This window comes from Muscardinus avellanarius (genome assembly GCF_963383645.1).
Source record: "Muscardinus avellanarius genome assembly, chromosome: 4".
In the NCBI taxonomy this organism is placed as follows: domain Eukaryota; kingdom Metazoa; phylum Chordata; class Mammalia; order Rodentia; family Gliridae; genus Muscardinus; species Muscardinus avellanarius.
Window position 1 is genome coordinate 87,727,821 of NC_137789.1, and position 18,822 is coordinate 87,746,642.

An 18,822-nucleotide genomic window follows, 5' to 3' on the forward strand; every position below is an offset into this window, starting at 1 on the left:
CAAATAAAATAAAATATAAAATAGGTCTGGGAGTGTAGCCTGGATGTAGAAGGCCCCTAGGTTCCATCCCCAGTACCACCAAAAAAAAAAAAAAAAAAAAAAAGAGAGAGAGAGAGAGAGAGAGAGAGAGAGAGAGAGAGAGAGAGAGAGAAATTAGTCCTGTTCTCAAATATAAGCTTTACAAGAGAACACTCATATGCTAGGGGTAAAAAAGTACAAACCCGTATTGTTTGCAAGATCCAGTTGCTCCATGTTTGTCCCTCTTGATGTTTAGGTGTGTTTGTACTTTGGAGAATTTTTTGGAAGTGATCACTGAAATTGAAATGGCATGTCCTTTGACCTAGCCAGGCATGGTGCAGCATGCCTGTGGTCCCAGTACTTGGTAGACTAAGACAGGAAGATTGCAGGATGTGTGTGTGTGTGTGTGTGTGTGTGTGTGTGTGTGTGTGTGTACGCGCTGCGGAGCTGGTACTTGGGATTTAACATGTGGGCATTCTAGCCCTGAGCTGTATCTTCATCTTCAGCTCTTTGTATTTTTTTGTTTTGAAAGAGGGTCTTGCTAGGTTGCTCAGAGTGTCGCTACACTGCAGCGGCTGTCCTTGAACCTTTGATCCTCTTGTTTTAGCCTCCCAAGTACTGGGATTAAAGGTGTGAATCTCCAAACATGATTATGGATCACAAGTTTGAAGCCAGCGTTGGCAACTTATCAAGGCCCTCAGCAACTTGGTGAGACCTTGTTTCATAATAAGTAAATAAATAAAATAGGGCTGGAGGTATAGCTCAGAGATAGAATACCCCTGAGTTCAGTCCCCAGTAACACACACACACACACACACACACACACACACACACACACACACACGCGTGCGTCAGGATGTGTTCTTGGGGGGTGAGTGGACTGAGAGAAAGCCTGAGAAGGGGTCTGGAAAGCTGGTAACATTATCTGGGTGTTATTCACACAAGTATATTCAGCTTTCAAAATTCCTTAGTTTACCTGAAATAACTTAATTTTCTATGTGGATATTTTATTTCTATACAAACCTTTTAAAATGTATTTACTGTGGGCTGGGTTCCACCTCAATGGTAGAGCAACTGTAGCATGCCTAAGGTCCTGGGTTTCACTCCCAGCACCATTAGACAAACAAAATGTATTTGCTTCTAGCCAAGCCCATAGGGACTGAATTTATTCTCTTGCTTAAAACAGCAAATGAAACAATGGCTTTTAAGACACTGGACAACAGGTAATGAAAGATAGCGAACCCTGAGATGAGGAACAAGTGAGACATGTTCTGTAATAATCTGGAAAGAGATTCTAAGATATGGTGCAAAGAGGGAGAACTGAGGCAGAGCCTGGAACACTCTGAGTTGAGAGTCCAGAGAGAAGGTAGCTAGGATTCGTAAGATAGTACCAGAAAGAAGAAAAATACAAAAAGAACCCCAGACATGTGCAGGGGTGGTGTGACCCCTGAGTATTTAAAGAATACTGATCAATATATGAGAAGGAACTACCTGTGGCTATGAAAAAGAATCGACTGAAAGAATTACAGGGGCAGTGCCAGCTGCTCACAGGAAACCAGGAATGGTACCAGTTCTATCAGCCAGAGTAGAAACACTCATAATTCATGGGGCATTAGGCAGAGTAAGATATTGCCTCACTAGGTAGGGATAATTAACTCTAGACTGAGTATTCTGTATTCAGAAAAAATAGAATGCCCTTCCCCAAAAAAGGGGTACTCGACAGATGATGGCTGACAGAAAAAGTATCTGAATAAACAATGTCTGACAACTTTCCAAACAATGGGCACAGTAAATCCACAGATCCAGGAAGCTCAAACCCCAGCAGAAAAACAGGAACTACATCAAAGTATGTCATAATCAAATTGTTCAAAACTAGTGATAGCCAGGTGTGGTGGGGCACGCTTGCAATCCTAGTACTTGGGAAGCTGAGACAGACGGGTCACAAGTTTGAAGCCAGCCTCAGCAATTTAGTAAGGCCCTCTGTAACATAGTGAGACCCTGTTTCCAAATAAAATATAAAGTCAAGTTGGGGGAATAACTTGGAGGTAGAATGCTTCTGGGTTCTATCTGCAGTATCCAACAACAACAACAACAACAACAAACAATGCTAAAGAGAAAATCTTTTTTTTTTTTTTTTTTTGTGGTACTGGGTGTGGAACCCAGGGGCTTTTCTACCTCCGGGCTACACTCATAGACGTATTTTATACTTTATTTGGAAACAGGGTCTCACTAAGTTGCTGAGAGCCTCACTAAGTAGCTGAGGCTGCTTTGAACCTGTGCAATCCTGTCTCAGCCTCCCAAGCGTGGGGATTACAAGCATGTGCTACTACGCCTGACCTAAAGAGAAAATCTTAAAAGCAGCTTGAGGAAGAAGGAGAGGAGTATGTGAGACATATACATATGAACAAAGATAAAGATGACTTCAGATTTCTTGTTAGAAATAACACTACCATAGGAGGTTGAGAGAGGAGGGTTGGAGGTTCAAAGCCAGCCTCAACAACTTAGTGAGACCCTGTGAAACTTAATGAGACCCTGTTTCCAAATAAGAAAAATCGGTTGGGGGTTTAACCTGGAGGTAGAATGCCTCTGGGTTCAATCCCTAGTACCCCTCCAAAAACTAATGCAACCAAGACAATGGGCAACGACTTTAAAGTACTAGGAGACAAATGGCTGATGTACAATTCATAAAGTTATCTTGCAAAAATGAAAGCAAAATAAAAAAAAATTTGATCTACAGAAGAATCACAAGCCAGGCATGGTGGTGCACACTTGTAATTCCAGCATTTGGGAGGCCGAGACAGGAGGATCGCGGTTCGTGGACAGCCTCAGCAACTACTTAGTGAGGCCCTTTGCAATTCAGTGAGACCGTGTTACAAAATAAAGAAAAAAAAATAGGGTTGGGGTGTAGCTCAGAGGCAGAATGCCCCTGGGCTTCATCCCCAGTACGGAAAGAAAAAAAAAAAAAGAAAAAAAAAAAAAAGAATCACAAGCAGACCCACATACAAAGAATGCTAAAGGACATTCTTCAGGCTGGAAGAATGTTTTAATGTTTTAGTTTTTATTTTTTTGTCGTACTGGGGCTGGAACCCAGAGGCATTCTACATCTGAGCTACACCTCCAGCCCTATTTTTTATTCTTTATTTTGTTGGTTTTTTTGTGATTTTTTAATGATTTGTTTTTTATATTTATACGTGGAACATATTGAAAATGGTATACATTTAGATTGTGCTTTGTGCCTAACCCCCCCCATTTCTCTTCCCCCCTCCCAATAAAGAGGGTCCAGGTTAACCATGCTACATTTATACTATTCACATATTCATATGTAACTCCTCCATTGAACAACCTCAGCTTTCTTCCTCCCCTCTCCTTCCATTCAAGCTTTGCTGAGATTTCCCCTCCATCATCTGGAGTCTCTCTGGTATTACCACTACTCCCTAGCTTGGGCATATTAGAGAAAACATATGTCCCTTCTCTTTCTGTGCTTAACTAATCTCACTTAACATAATGTTCTCCAGTTCCTTTCATCTTCTTGCAAATGCTATTAATTTTATTCTTCTTTACAGCTGAATAGAATTCCATTGTGTGTATTTCCCATAATTTTATAATCCATTCATCTGTTGATGGAGACCTAGGTTGGTTCCATATTTTGGCGATTACAAACTGTGCTGCTATGAACATGGGTATGCATATGTTAATGTAGTTCTCTGATTTCAACCCCTTTGGAAAGATACCCAGGAGTGCTATAGCCAGATCAAATGGTGGCTCTACTCCCAGTTTTTTAAGGAATCTCCATACTGATCTCCATAGTGGCTGAACTACTTTGCACTCCCACCAACAATGTAAAAGAGTTCCTCTTTCCCCACACCCTTGCCAGCAATTGTTGTTTGATTTCTTTATGCTTGCTACTCTGATTGGGGTTAGATGGCATCTTGGTGTAGTTCTGATTTGCATTTCCCTGATGGCCAGTGATGTTGAATATCATTTCATGTATCTGTTGGCCATTTGTGTCTCTTCTTTTGTGAAGTGTCTATTCAGTTCAGTTGCCCATTTCTTGATTGGGTTGTTTGTTTTGCTAGTGTAGAGTCTTTTGAGCTCTTTGTATATTCTGGATATTAGTCCCCTATCAGAGTGGTGGCTGGTAAAGATCTTCTCCCAGTCTGTAGGCTTCCTCTTTAGGTTTTTGATGGTTTCCTTTGATGAGAAGAAACTTTTTAGTCTGAAGAGATTCGACTTATTAATTCTTGCTTTAATTTCCTGTGCTTTGGAAGTCTTATTGAGAAAGTTACTGCCTGTGCCTATCTGTTGGAGTGTAGATCCTATGCCTTTCTCTAATAACTTCAGTCTCTGGTCTAATTTCTAAGTCTTTGATCCATCTTGTGTTGATTCCTGTGCATGGTGAGAAGTAAGGATTCAGATCCAACTTTCTACAAATGGATAGCCAGTTCTCCCAGCACCATTTGTTGAAAAGGCTGTCTTTTCTCCAGTGTATGAGTTTGGCCCCTTTGTCAAAGATCAATTGACTATAGATATATGGGATTGTTTCTGTATCTTCTGTTCCACTGGTCAGTCTGCCTATTGTTGTGCCAGTACCATGCTGTTTTTACTACTATTGCTCAATAGTATACTTTGAAGTCTGGAATTGTGATGCCTCCTGCCTGGTTCTTGTTGCTGAGAACTGTTTTGGCTATTCTGGGTCTTTTCTTTCTCCGTACAAAATTCATAACTGATTTTTCCATGTCTATGAGAAATGCTGGTATTTTAATGGGGATTGCATTGAATCTATAGATCACTTTTGGCAGAATGGCCATTTTGATGATATTTATTCTGCCTATCCATGAGCAAGGGAGATCTTTCCATCTTCGAAGGTCTTCTTCAATTTCTTTCTTTAATGTTTTGTAGTTTTCTCTGTAGAGGTCTTTTAAATCTTTGGTTAGGTTTATTCCTAGGTATTTTATTGGTTTAGAGGTTATAGTAAATGGTTATTCTTTATTTTGAAACAGGGTTTCACTGAATTGCAAAGGGCTTCACTAAGTAGCTGAGGCTGTTCTCGAAACCGTGATCCTCCTGTCTCAGCCTCTCAAGTACTGGGATTACAAGTCTGGGCTACAACATATTTATTTTAGGGGGTTAACACTCCAGTACATAACATATAGACAGACGATATTTTGTTTATCTATTCAGTAGTTGATGGACATTTGATTTTTTTTTTTTTTATGGTACTGGGGTGGAACCCAGAGGCTTTCTACCTCCGGGCTATATTCCCAGACCTATTTTCTATTTTATTTGGAAACAGGGTCTCACTAAGTTGCTGAGAGCCTCACTAAGTAGCTGAGGCTGACATCGAACCTGTGTGATCCTCCTGTCTCAGCCTCACAAGCGCGGGAATTACAAGCATGCGACACCACGCCCGGCACTGATGGACATTTGAGTTCTTTCCACCTTTTGGCTACTTTGAATTATATTGCTATGAACATTCATGTATAAGCTTCTGTGAGGACATCTTTAGAGTTCTTTTGGTTATATATCTTAGGAGTAGAATTTGGGGGTGATATAGTAATTTCAAGTGTAACTTTTAAGTGTGTGTGATACTAGAGATTGAATCCAGGAACGTCCTATCTCTGAACTATAACCCTAGTTCTATTTTACTTTTTATTATTTTATTTTATTTTTATTTTTAATTTTTTTTGTGGTACTAGGGGTGGAACCCAGAGGCTTTCTACCTCCGGGGTTTTTTTTATATTTTATTTGGAAACAGGGTCTAAGTTGCTGAAAGCCTCACTAAGTAGCTGAGGCTGGCTTCGAACCCGTGCAATCCTCCTGTCTCAGCCTCCCAAGTGAGGGGATTACAAGCGTGCGCCACCACACTCGGCTTACTTTTTATTTTGAAACAAGGTCTTGCAAGGTTACAAGGCACTGGCCTTGAACCCGCAATCTTCCTGTCTCAGCCTTCCACGTATGGTGTTACAGGAGAGTGCCACCACAACTGCCAGGCTAATTTTATGTTCAACATTTTGAGAAACTGCCAAAGTTTCCACAGTGGCTGTACCATATTACATTCCTACCAGCCAGGTAGGAGGGTTCCAATTTCTGCCAATCTTCACTAATATTCTAAAAAATAAAATTTTACCTGGGTATGGTGGTGTATGCCTGTAATCTCAGTATCTGGGACGCTGAGACAAGAGGACTGTAGGTTCAAGGTCAGCCTCTACAACTTAATGAGGCCCTCAGCAACTAAGTATGATCCTGTTTCAAAATAAAAAATAAAATCTGGCTAGTGGTGTAGCTTAGAGGTAGAATACCATCGAGTTTAATCTCTAGTATCATAAAAGAAAAAGAAATAAAATTTTATATAATACATATAAAAGAAGTTTTATATATACATAAAATATAAGTTAAAAAATATATGCCCATCTATCCCAGTGGGCATAAAGTAGTATCACATATTGTTTTGATTTGCATTCTTCTAATGACCTATAATGTAAAACATCTTTTCATGTGCTTATTGGCCATTTATTATATCTTCCTTGGAGAACTATTTATTCAAATTATTTGCCCATTTTAATTAAAAAATTTTTTTTTATGGTACTGGGGATTGAACCCAGAAGCATTCTACCTTTTTTTTTTGGTGTGTATGGTACTGGGGGTAGAACCCACAGGCTTTCTACCTCCAGGCTATACTCCAAGACCTATTTTATATTTTATTTGGAAACAGGGTCTCACTAAGTTGCTGAGAGCCTCACTAAGTAGCTGAGGCTGGCTTTGAACCTGTGCAATCCTCCTGTCTCAGCCTCCCAAGTGCGGGGATTACAAGCCTGTGCCACCACGCCCAGTAGCATTCTACCTTTGAGCTATACCCCAGCCTGATTTTATTTCTTCTTTGGAATCAGGGTCTCACTAGGTTGATGAGAATCTCACTATTTGCTCAGGCTGTCCTCAAATCTGTGATCCTCCTGTCTCAGCCTCCAAGTACAGAGATTACAGGTGTGCAACACCATGCCCAACTATTTGTCTATTTTTATTTATTTTATTTTGTGGGTCTGGGGATGGAAGCCAGGGGCATTCGACTTCTGAGCTACACCCCCTGCCCTATTTTTTATTCTTTATTTTGAAACCGGGTCTCACTGAAGTTACAGAGAGCCTAAGCAGCTGAGGCTATTCGCAAACCGTGATCCTCCTGTCTCCGCCTCCCAAGCGCAGGGATTACAAGCGTGCGCCACCACGCCTGGCTGATTTTTTACTCTTTATTTTGAGACAGGGTCTCATTGAGTTGCAAAGGGCCTCACTATGTAGCTGAGGCTGTCCTCAAACTATGATCCTCCTGTCTCAGCCTCTCAAGTACTAGAATTACAAGCAGGCTTTGTTTATTTGTGCTCTACTGCTGAGCCACATCCTGAGCCCATTGCACTGAATCTGTGGATCTTTTGGGGTAATATTAACATCTTAACATGTTACATCTTTTAGTCCATATCTTTCCATGTCTTTAGGTTTTCTAATTTCTTTCTACAGTGTCTTGTAGTTTTCAGTGGAACTCTTGCACTTCCTTGGTTAAATTTATTCACCAGTATTTTTTCATTTGCTATTGCAAAAGAATTATTTCCTTTACTTCTTATTTGACTGGCTGGCCTTGCTGGCTTTGAAGAATAACACTGCCATAAATAGCACAGGCTCAAGGATCTGTATACTTTTGAGAACATACAGATGAATGGCTCCTTTCCTAGCTGAGTTTCCACACAGAAACCCAGCTCTGGTCAATACCTTGATCATAGTTTTGTGGAACCCTAAGAAGAGGATGAGCTAAGCTGTTTCAGGACTTCCAACTTGCAAATGTGTAAGAAAAATATGTTGTGATAGCTGTTAATTTTATGATAATTTATCGAGCCATAGAAAACATATATAAATAATTCTTAAGTTAAATATGTATGTGAGCCTATAAACCAGCCATTCCACAACTAGGAATTTACTCAAGAGAAACAGAGAAGTGTGCCCCCAAAGTTCTTGTATACTACCGTTCATAACAACTTTACATGGGATAGCCCAAAGCAAAAGGAATCTGAATGTCCATCAGCAGATGAGTGGGTAACAACCTGTGACACAATGAGAGACTGACTACTCAGCATAAAAGAAATAAACTACCGATACAAACAGTGAAACACATGAACCTCAAATCATTATCCTGTGTGAAATGCCATTGAAAAATAGTACATACCAAATTATTCCATTCATAGGAACACACAAAATACAAATTATAGTGACAGAAAGCAGATCACTATTTTTGTTTGGCTGCTTTCACTCAGCATAAGGATCTCTTGGGATCAAGTATGTGTGTGAGTGAGGGTGTCAGGTAACAGCAGGAGGGAGAAATGACAGAGGGCTTGAGCTTTGGGGACGATGGATATGTTCACTGTATTGACTGTGGTGATAGTTTCATGGGTTTATAAAAAAGGATAAAATTTATCAAATTGGACATTTTTTATTAGTTTTCTTTACCTTTGGGGCTGGGAATTTAACCTAGAGGTAGTCTATCTCCAACCTATACCCTGCCCCAGCCTTATTTTATTTTATTAAAAACAAATTTTGAAACAGGGTCTTGCTAAGTTAATGAGTCTCATTACTTCCTGAGGCTGTCCTTGAACCTGTGGTCCTCCTTTCTCAGCCTTCCAAGTCCCGGGATTACAGGTATGTGCTACCACACCTGGCTCATATTGTATATGTTAAGTGTGTATAGTTTACTGTATATCAATTACTCTTCAGTATAGCAATTTGAAAAAGTATATGCTACTTGCACATGGTTTTTCCTTACAAATGATTATACTCAAGGAGAAAATATAACTTGTGTCTGATCATTATAGACTAGGCCTTGTTATTTATTTATTTGTTTGGCGGTACTGGAGATGGAACCCAGGGGCATTCTACCTCCGAGCTACACCCCCAGCCCTATATTCTTAATTCTTTATTTTGAAACAGGGTCTCCACCGGGCATGGTGGCGCACGCTTGTAATCCCCGCGCTTGGGAGGTGGAGACAGGAGGATCACCACGCAGGTTTGAAGCCAGCCATGCTGGCTTAAGAGACCCTGTTTCCAAATAAAAAAATATATAAAAAATAGGTCTGGGAGTGTAGCCCAGAGGTAAAAGGATTTCCAGGAACCCCAGTACCACCAAAAAAAAAAAAAGAAACAAGGTGTCCCTGAGTTGCAGAGAGCCTCACTAAGTAGCTGAGGCTGTCCGTGAACCCACCTTCCTCTTGTCCCAGCCTCCCAAGTACTGGAATTATAAGTGTGTGCCACCATGCCTGGCTCAAAGCCTTGTTATTCACCCACCCATTCTCAAGAATTTTCTAAATACTTGTTTATTTCTGTGGGAAATGCAGGCATGAATCAGACACACACTGGTATTTTGACAGAATAATACATATATATTTTGTCTCTGCTGTAGTTGATGGCACCCTTGGAATCTCTAAAATGTACATGTCTTTTTGTATGCTAATGAGATGACTGGTGGTTGGAGGATACTGGATAGTCTCAGGATGAGGGTGCTAGGGGGAACCAAACATATGATTAGAAAGTTCAAAGCTTACAGCTTTAACCTATTCCTTTGGCCGCTGTGGGGGGAGAGGGGCTAAAGGTGTTAATGATTTAATCAGTCACGGCTATGTAAGGAAGCATCCAAAAAATCCCCAAAAGACTCATTCAGCTTCCAATTGCTGAACATGTGGAGGTTCCTGGAGGGTGTTATGTCCAGAGAGAGCATGGATGCTCTGTATCCTTCTTCTACCCTTGGCCTTGCATATCTCTTCATCTGGCTATTCATCTCTATCCTCTGTAATATTCTGTATAATAAACCAGTAAGCATAAGTAAATATTTTCCTGAGTTTTGTGAAGTGAACCAGTCTAGCAAATCAGTCAAACTTGAGTGGGGCCAGCACAGGAGTCCTGATTTATAGTTAGTTGATCTGAAGCATAGGTCACTGCCTGAGATATACAATGGTCATCTGAAGTGGGGCAGTCTATGGGACTTAGCCCCTTAACCTGTGGAATGTAATGTTATCTCTGTGTAGACAGTGTCAGGATTTAACTCAATCATGGGACACCCAGGTGGTGTCTGCTGGAGAATCTGGTGGGGGCAGGGAGAAATCTACTGTCAGAAGTGTTGTGGAGCTGGGCATGGTGGCTGTAATTCCAGTACTTGAAAGGCTGAGACAGGAGGATCACAAGTTCAAGTATAGCCTCAGCAAGTAGTGAGACTCAGCAACCTAGTGAGACCCTGTTTCAAAATGAAAATTAAAAAGGGGTAGGGTTGTAGCTTATAATGCCCCTGAGTTCATTTCCCAGTACCACATACACATACAAAAAATAAGAGTAAAAAAGTGTTTTTTCCTATCTTCACACCTTCCTTTTGTACTAATAAAGTATATAATCTAATATACTGGCTAGGGTTTGAAAATCATAAATAATTATTTTTAACATTGTTTTCATTAAGATTCTTACCAGAAGCAAATCCCTCCCAGTGACTCCGTGTCAAATGTTCCAAACAGTCCACAACCTTGCTCCACACGTTGTCAAACACATAAGCAAGGACATCCTCTTTCATGCAGTAAAATGGAGCAATGGGAGGGTACCCTAATTTCAGTTTCTCTGTAGCTACTTCTGATTTCTTTTCATGCAATCCTTCTTCCCTGGAACAGAAGCAAGATAGAAAGACTGGATGATTATTCTTCAGTGAGTGTCCATCACTATCCTTTGGTGCTTTTTAGAAATATGACTGGTGACCTTTGTCTCACCTTCCTCCTGTCCAGCATATGTAGCATGTGTATTAAGCTAACTCATAAACTAAAGTTCTCTGCAGAGGAGAATGCATTCCCCCCTCCCCCCTTTTTTTTTGCAGTACTGGGAGTGGGACCCAGAGGGGTTCTACCTCTGAGTAATACCCCCAGGCCTATTTTCTATTCCGTACTTTGAAATGGTCTCAATGAGTTACAAAGGGCCTTACTAGTAGCTGAGGCTGTCTGCAAACCATGATCCTCCTGTCTCAGCCTCCCAAATGCTGGGATTACAAGCGTGAGCCACCAACTTGGCTGCCTCCCCTTTTTTTTGCAGTAGAGATTGAACCCAGGGGCATTCTACCTCTGAGCTACACCTCCAGCCCTACTTTTTATTCTTTATTTTGAAACAAGGTCTCACTAAGTTGTGGAGAGTCTCACTAGTAGCTGAAGCTGGCCATGAACTTGCCATCCTCCTGTCTTAGCCTCCCAAATACTGGGATTACAAGCACGTGCCACCATGCCTGGGTGAGAACATTATACCTCTGTGCTACACTCTAAGCTCCCTGCCTGTCTGTCCGTCCATTCGTTCATCCATCCATCCATCCATCCATCCATCCATCCATCCATCCATCCATCCACCCACCCACCCACCCACTGTACTGGAGATTAAACCCAGGGGCATTCTACCTCTACATCCCCAGCCTTACTTTTATTTTGAAATAGGGTCTTGCTGTGTTGATTAGAGTCTCAAACTACTTGGTGAGGCTGTCCTTGAACTTGTGACCCTCCTGTCTCAGCCCCCCAAGTACTGGAATTTCAGGTATATGCAACCATGCCTGGCTTATTTTTTGCAGGCATGTGTCACCACACCAAGCTGAGACCCTGTTTTGAACTAAAAAATAAATTAGGGTTGGGGGACTGGGTGTGGTGATGCACGCTTGTAATCCCAGCATTTAGGAGGCTGGGACTGGAGGCTGAGGATCACGGTTTGAGGACAGCCTCAGCTTCTACTTAGTGAGGCCCTTTGCAACTCAGTGAGACCCTGTTTCAAATTAAAAAAAAAAAATAGGGCTGGGGGTGTAGCTCAAAGGTAGAATGCCCCTGGGTTGAATCCTCAGTACTGCAAGAAAAAAAGAAAAATAATTAAAAAAAAGGGAGTGTATTTCAGAGTTAAAATGCCCTGGGTTCAATCTCTAGTAACACACACACACACACACACACACACACACACACACACACACACACAATTTTGTGAGACCTTCCACAACTTAGTGAGATCTTGTTTCAAAATAAAGAATAAAAAATAGGGCTGGGGGTGTAGCTCAGAGGTAGAATGCCCCTGGGTTCAATCTCTAGTACTGCAAAAAAAGAGGGGAGGCAGCCAGGTTGGTGGTGCACGCTTGTAATCCCAAGTAATCTGGGGGTGTAGCTTGCAGGTAAAATACTTTGAGTTCAATCTCCAGTACCACAAAAATAAATAATTACATAAATAAATAAAATCTGTTTTCATATGAACTTATATTTCGTGCCTTTTGTTTGGTCCTTAGTCTCTTTTTCATTAATGTTCATATTAAGAAGATTATCTTTTGTCTATAAATGAATAACAAATATTTCTGGCCTGCTAAGTATAGTGATGCATGCTCATAATCCTAGCATTTGGGAGGCTGAGATAGGAGGATCATGGTTCGCAGACAGCCTCGGCTACTTTGCAACTCAGTGAGACCCTGTTTCAAAATAAAGAATAAAAAACAGGATTGAAGGTGTAGCTTGGAGGTAGAATGTACCTAGGTTCCACCTCCAGTAATGCAAAAAAAAAAAAAAAAATTGGCCCAGTTTGTCATTTGTTTTTTGATTTCATGAGTTTTTTTCCCCAATGGAGATATTTAATCATATGTAGTCATTTAATAATTCTTACATAACTTATAGGTTTTGTATTATGGTTTTAGACATAAATAGCATTTTTTTTTTATGGTACTGAGGATTGAATTCAAGGGCATTCTACCTCAGAGTTACACCTCCAGCCCTATTATCTTATGTTTTATTTTGAAACAGGTTCTCACTAAGTTGCAGAGGGCCTCACGAGATTGCTGAGGCTGGTGGTGAAACTGTGAACCTCCTTTCTCAGCCTCCCAAGTACTGGGATTAAAAGTGTGTGCTACCATGCCCAGCTTATTATACATACTTTATATACCTTTCCCAAACATAATTTATATAAATGAACTTCACACCTTTTCAACTGCTCTTTGTAAAAGTGTCTGAGTTCCCACTAATGATAATTTGTAAAGGGAATAATCAAATTATGTGGAGGAAAAAAAAACACCATGATTTAAACCCCAAATCTCATGCCGGGCGTGGTGGCGCACGCTTGTAATCCCCGCGCTTGGGAGGCGGAGACAGGAGGATCGTGCAGGTTTGAAGCCAGCCGCGCTGGCTTAAGAGACCCTGTTTCCAAAAAAAAAAAAAAAAAAAAAAAAAAAAAAAGTATAAAAAATAGGTCTGGGAGTGTAGACTGGAGGTAGAAGGGCTTCCAGGAACCCCAATACCACAAAAAAAAAACAACCCCCCCCCAAACCCAAATCTCTTATCTGCCAGGGATGGTGGCATAAACCTGTAATGCCATTTTGGGAGGCTAAGGCAGGAGCATCGCAAGTCTGAGGCCAACCTGGGCAATGTAATAAGATACTGTCCTAAAGATAAAAAAAAGGGCTGGGGTGTGCTCAGTGGCAGAGCACTAGCCTAGTGTCAGAGTTTGGATCTGGAGTGGCCCCAAAGTTTCCTGTGCTGAAGGCTTGGTCCTCAGTGCAGCAGTGCTCAGAAGTGAGGCTTTTGGGAAGTGATGGGATCATGCAGCGCTTACTGGTCAGTAGAATCCATTGATACTATCCAAAGGTGGTGGTCACTAGCCAGGCGGGGCATGGTTGTGGGAGGGAGGTCATGGGTGTGCTGCAGGGGACTGTATTGTGTCCTCCCTCCCCTCAGCCCCTTCCCAGCTGCCATGAGTTGAGTAGCTTCCCTTTGCCGTGCCCTTCTCCCATTATGTCCTGCCTCACCTCAGGCTGAGAGCAAGCTGAAACCTCTGACATGGTGACCAAAATAAATCTTTCCTCATGTAGAGGTTGTTGTCAACAGGCATTCTGGTCCCAGTGACCAAAAGCGAACACACCTGCACATGCAATGCGCTGGGTCTAACCCTGTGTACCACAGGCCTATATAAAGTAAACAGTCTTTGAAATCAGGAAGAAGCAAATGATGTGTGAAGGAAGAAAATATACAAGGACACAATAACACAAAGAAGCAATAAATAAGAACATAAAGTCTGGATACCTGAGCTAACAAAAAAATAACTGGTTAGATCTAGTTATATGTAATATTTATGACATAGTTTTGAACAAATAGATATCAATACACAAAACACAATGGGAAAAAAAAGGTTAAAAAACAGCTGGATGTGGTGGTACACCCTTGTCATTCCAGTACTTGGGAGGCTGAGACAGGAGGATCGCGGTTCGCAGCTAGCCTCAGCTACTTATTTAGGCCCTCTGCAACTTAGTGAGATCTTGTTTTAAAAATAAGGAAAACAAAGCTGGGTGTGGTGGCACACGCTTATAATCCCTGCGCTTGGGAGGCGGAGACAGGAGGATCACGTAGGTTCGAAGCCAGCCGCGCTGGCTTAAGAAAGAAAACAAAATAGGGCTAGGGGTGTATCTTGGATGTACAATGCCTCTGGGTTCAATCCCCAGCACTGCAAACAAGAAGGTTAATAAACAATACTTGCTGGGCATGGTGGCCCACGATTGTAATTTGGGAGGCTGAAACAGGAGGATTTTGGTTCATGGATAGCCTCAGCTACTTAGTGAGGCCCTTTGCAACTCATTGAGAACTGTTTCAAAAGAAAGAATAAAAAATAGGGCTGGGGTGTAGTTCGGAGGTAGAATACCCCTGGGTTCAATCCTCAGTACCACAAAAAACAAATGAACAAATAAACAAAATAATACTCACATATCCGTGTGGTCGAAAGCTAGATATTCTTCAATTATTCCTTCTGAGATGATTATAGAATCTTCTCTTTCCATAGCACACATCCCAGAGGATTTGGCAATGGAAGATGCTTTATGAACATAAGAAGATGAAAAATGTACCTTCTTTCCCCTTATGCCAAATCTGGGATTAGAAAAAAAAGCAAATATTAGTTATGTGCAATATAAACATTTATCACAAGCAATAGTTACATGACTTTTGGCTCAAACTTCCTCTCTTTTTAAAAAAAAATTTGCAGTACTGGGAATTGAATCCAGCGGCATTCTACCTTCAAGCTACATCCTAGCCCTATTTTTCATTTTGAAACAGGTTCTCACTAATTGTGGAGGCCTCACTAAGAAGCTGAGGCTTGTAAGCAAGCCTGCAATCCTCCTGACTCAGCCTCCCAGGTACTGGGATTACAAGCGTGTGCCACCATGCTGGGCTCAACCCCTTCTTTCTCACCATAGGAATGCCTTCTTAAACTATTCTAAAATTTTATTATTTTTCAGAATAGGAATATTAAACACTGGCTACAACATATTCTGCGTAGAAGCACTGTATACCATTTAAAAACATTTTAATATGGTGTAAAGTAAGGGAGGTAAGAATACCACTTCATTCTTTTGGATGTGGACATCATTTAATCATATAGGCAAGGGTTTACTTTTTATTTTTTATTTTTATTTTGGTAGTTCTGGGGATGGAACCCAGGTGCATTCTGCCTCTGAGCTACATCTCCAGAGTGTGTGTGTGTGTGTGTGTGTGTGTGTGTGTCTGTCTGTCTGTCTCTCTCTCTTTTTTTTTTTTGCGGGTCTGGGAATGGAACCCAGGGGCTACCCCCTGCCCTAGTTTTTATTCTTTATTTTGAAACACGGTCTTAGTAACTTGCGAAAGGACTAAGTAGCTGAGGCTGTCTGCTAACTGTGATCCTCTGGTCTCAGCCTCCCGAATGCTAGGATTACAAGCATGCGCCGCTGCAGCCTGGGGCCAGTCTTATTTTTATTTTTTTTATTCTTCATTTTGAAACAAGGTCTCACTAAGTTCTCACTAAGCTCACTAAGTAGCTGAGGATGGCTGTGAACCTTTCTTTGATCCTCCTGTCTTGGCCTCCCAAGTACTGGGATTATAAACATGCTCAATCCCCGGTTGGGTTCTTGATTTTTTTTTTTTTTTTTTGGTGTGTGTGTGTGATACTGGGGTTCCTGGAAACTGTTCTACCTCCAGGCTACACTCCCAGGCCTATTTTTATACTTTTATTTTTTAAATTTGGAAACAGGGTCTCTTAAGCCAGCACGGCTGGCTTTGAACCTGTGTAATCCTCCTGTCTCGGCCTACCAAGCACGGGGACGCCCAGTACGGGTTCTTGATTTTTTAAAATAATTTTTTAGGGTTATAATTTTGCATATAGTCATGCACCTTAGCAACTTATTACATGTTGTAGGTTCTTTTCTTTTTTTTTTTTTTGTGGTACTGGGGGTGGAACCCAGGGGCTTTTCTACCTCTGGGCTACACTCCCAGATCTATTTTTTTTATACTTTATTTGGAAATAGGGTCTCACTAAGTTGCTGAGAGCCTCACTAAGTAGCTGAGGCTGGCTTCGAACCTGTGCGATCCTCCTGTCTCAGCCTCCCAAGTGCTGGGATTACAAGCATGCACCACATGCCCGGCTATAGGTTATTTCTTTGTTTAGATAGATATTTAAACTAAGTATATACAAGCTGCTGGGCATGGCGGCACACACTTGTAATCTCAGCATTTGGGAGGCTGAGATAGTAGTATCTGGGTTCACTGTCAGCCTCAGTTACTTAGTGAGGCCTTTTGCAACTCTGTGAGACCTTGTTTCAAAATAAATAATAAAAAGGAGGAGGAGCTGAGCCGGGTGTGGTGGCACAGGCTTGGAATTCCAGTACTAGGGAGGCTGGCTGAGACAGGAGGATCACAGGTTTGTGGACAGCCTCAGCTACTTAGTGAGGCAAGGCTCTTTGCAACTTAGTGAGACCCTGTTTCAAAATAAAGAACAAAAAATAGGGTGAGAGGCATAACTTAGAGGTAGAATGCCCCTGGGTTCAATTCTTAGTACTGGAAAAAAAAAAAAAAAAAAAAAAGAAACTAACTGTTCAGACTTGTTCAATGAAATCTCTAAACGGACCTTATAAGTACATAATGATAAGTTTTAAAAAAAAGGTGTATAAGTTAAAAAAAAAAGGTGTATAAGTTAAAAAAGTACATTATACTAATGGATGAGGAAAACATATTCCAATGACAAGATCTAAGCATTATAATTTAAGTTAGAGAAATTAAAGCCTAAATCGTTCCACGACAGCCATTAGGTTATTAAACTTTTGAATTATGTAAAAGGAGTAAAGTAAAGCCAGGTGTGGTGGTACATGCTTGTAATCCCAGAGGCTGAGACAGGAGGAACACGGTTCGCCAAACAGCCTTAGCTACTTAGCGAGGCCCTTTGCAACTCAGTGAGACCCTGTTTCAAAATAAAGAATAAAAAATAGGGCTGGAGGTATAGCTCAGAAGTAGAATGTGCGGGGATTACAAGCGTGCATCACCATGCCTGGCAGATACTTCCACTATTTAAAGAGTTTGAAACATTCAAAAGATTTAGCCAGTTAAAATTATTCTGAAGCCGAGTGTGGTGGCTCACACCTGTAATCCCAGCATTCGGGAGGCTGAGACCGGAGGAGGATCGCGGTTCGCGGACAGCCTCAGCTACTTAGTGAGGCCCTCTGCAACTCGGTGAGACCCGGTTTCAAAATAAAGAATAAAAAATAGGGCAGGGGCTGTAGCTTGGAGGGCAAATGCCCCTGGGTTCCATCCCCAGACCCACAAAAAAAAAAAAAAAAAAAAAAAATTTTGAGCTGGGCAAGGTGGTGGACACCTGTAATCCCAGTACCTGGGAGACTGAGACTAGAGGTTAACAGGTTTGAGGATATCCTCAGTAAGAAGTCAGACTCTCATCAATCTAGAGGTAGAATGCCCCCGGGCTCAATCCCATGTTCCAAAAAAATTTCCTTTGAACTTTAACTTTATAAAGAGATTAAGCTATAATTAACATTGAACTTTTTTACGTAAATTTTTTTTTTTTTTTTTTTTTTTTGTCGTGCCGGGCAGTGAACCTTTGGGCCTCATACATGCTCTACCACTGAACTACATCCCCAACTCACACAAAAAAATTTTTACATCAGTTTTCAATATATTTTTTGAAGAAATATTTAGTTTGCTTATTTGACCCTATATTTTTAAAAACCATTTTTTTTTTTTGGTGGTACTGGGGTTCCTGGAAGCCCTTCTACCTCCGGGCTACACTCCCAGACCTATTTTTTACATTTTTTTTTTTTTTTTTTTGGTGGTACCGGGGTTCCTGGAAGCCCTTCTACTTCCGGGCTACACTCCCAGACCTATTTTTACATTTTTATTTGGAAACAGGGTCTCCTAAGCCAGCGCGCGCGGCTGGCTTCGAACCTGCGCGATCCTCCTGTCTCTGCCTCCCAAGCGCGGGGATTACAAGCGTGCGCCACCACGCCCGGCCTATTTTTTACATTTTTATTTGGAAACAGGGTCTCCTAAGCCAGCGCACGCAGCTGGCTTCGAACCTGCGCCATCCTCCCGTCTCTGCCTCCCAAGCGCGGGGATTACAAGAGTGCGCCACCACGCCCGGCAAAAAACCATTTTATCTACACATTTATTCTAGGAGGAAATGCCTGCATTTTTATAGATATAGATGCAGAGAGAAGTAGATATATAGTTTTTTTGTGTGTATGTGTGGCACCAGGGATTGAATGCAGGGGTATTCTTCCAAGCTACACTCACAGTCTTATTTTATTTTTATTTTGAAACAGGGTCCTGGTACATTGCTGAGAGTCTCACCTTGAACCTGTCCTTGAACCTGCAAACCTCCTGTCTAAGCCTCCCAAGTACTGGGGATTACAGGCTTGCTCCACCATGCCTAGCTCAGATATATAGATTTGAATAGCATGAATATGCTTAAACTCCAGGAAATGTTTTAACTTTT

At 41.4% G+C, this 18,822-nt stretch overlaps 1 protein-coding gene across 6 annotated transcripts in view; it reads right to left on the bottom strand.

Annotated features, from left to right (window-relative positions):
• The window catches only part of FAM149B1 (family with sequence similarity 149 member B1), a gene marked incomplete at both ends in the record, with an annotated part of 59,068 nt that overhangs the window by 23,359 nt on the left and 16,887 nt on the right, over positions 1-18,822 (bottom strand). For 3 of the 6 annotated variants that reach the window (XM_080694261.1, XM_080694262.1, XM_080694259.1), the window contains one exon: positions 10,504-10,691. The exons of 1 other annotated variant lie outside the window; for it this stretch is intronic. In XM_080694261.1, coding sequence (XP_080550387.1) covers positions 10,504-10,691 — 188 coding nt within the window. Of the gene's footprint in view, positions 1-10,503; positions 10,692-14,777; positions 14,940-18,822 lie in introns of all 6 variants that reach the window. 2 more of the 6 variants (XM_080694263.1, XM_080694260.1) reach the window with 1 other exon arrangement.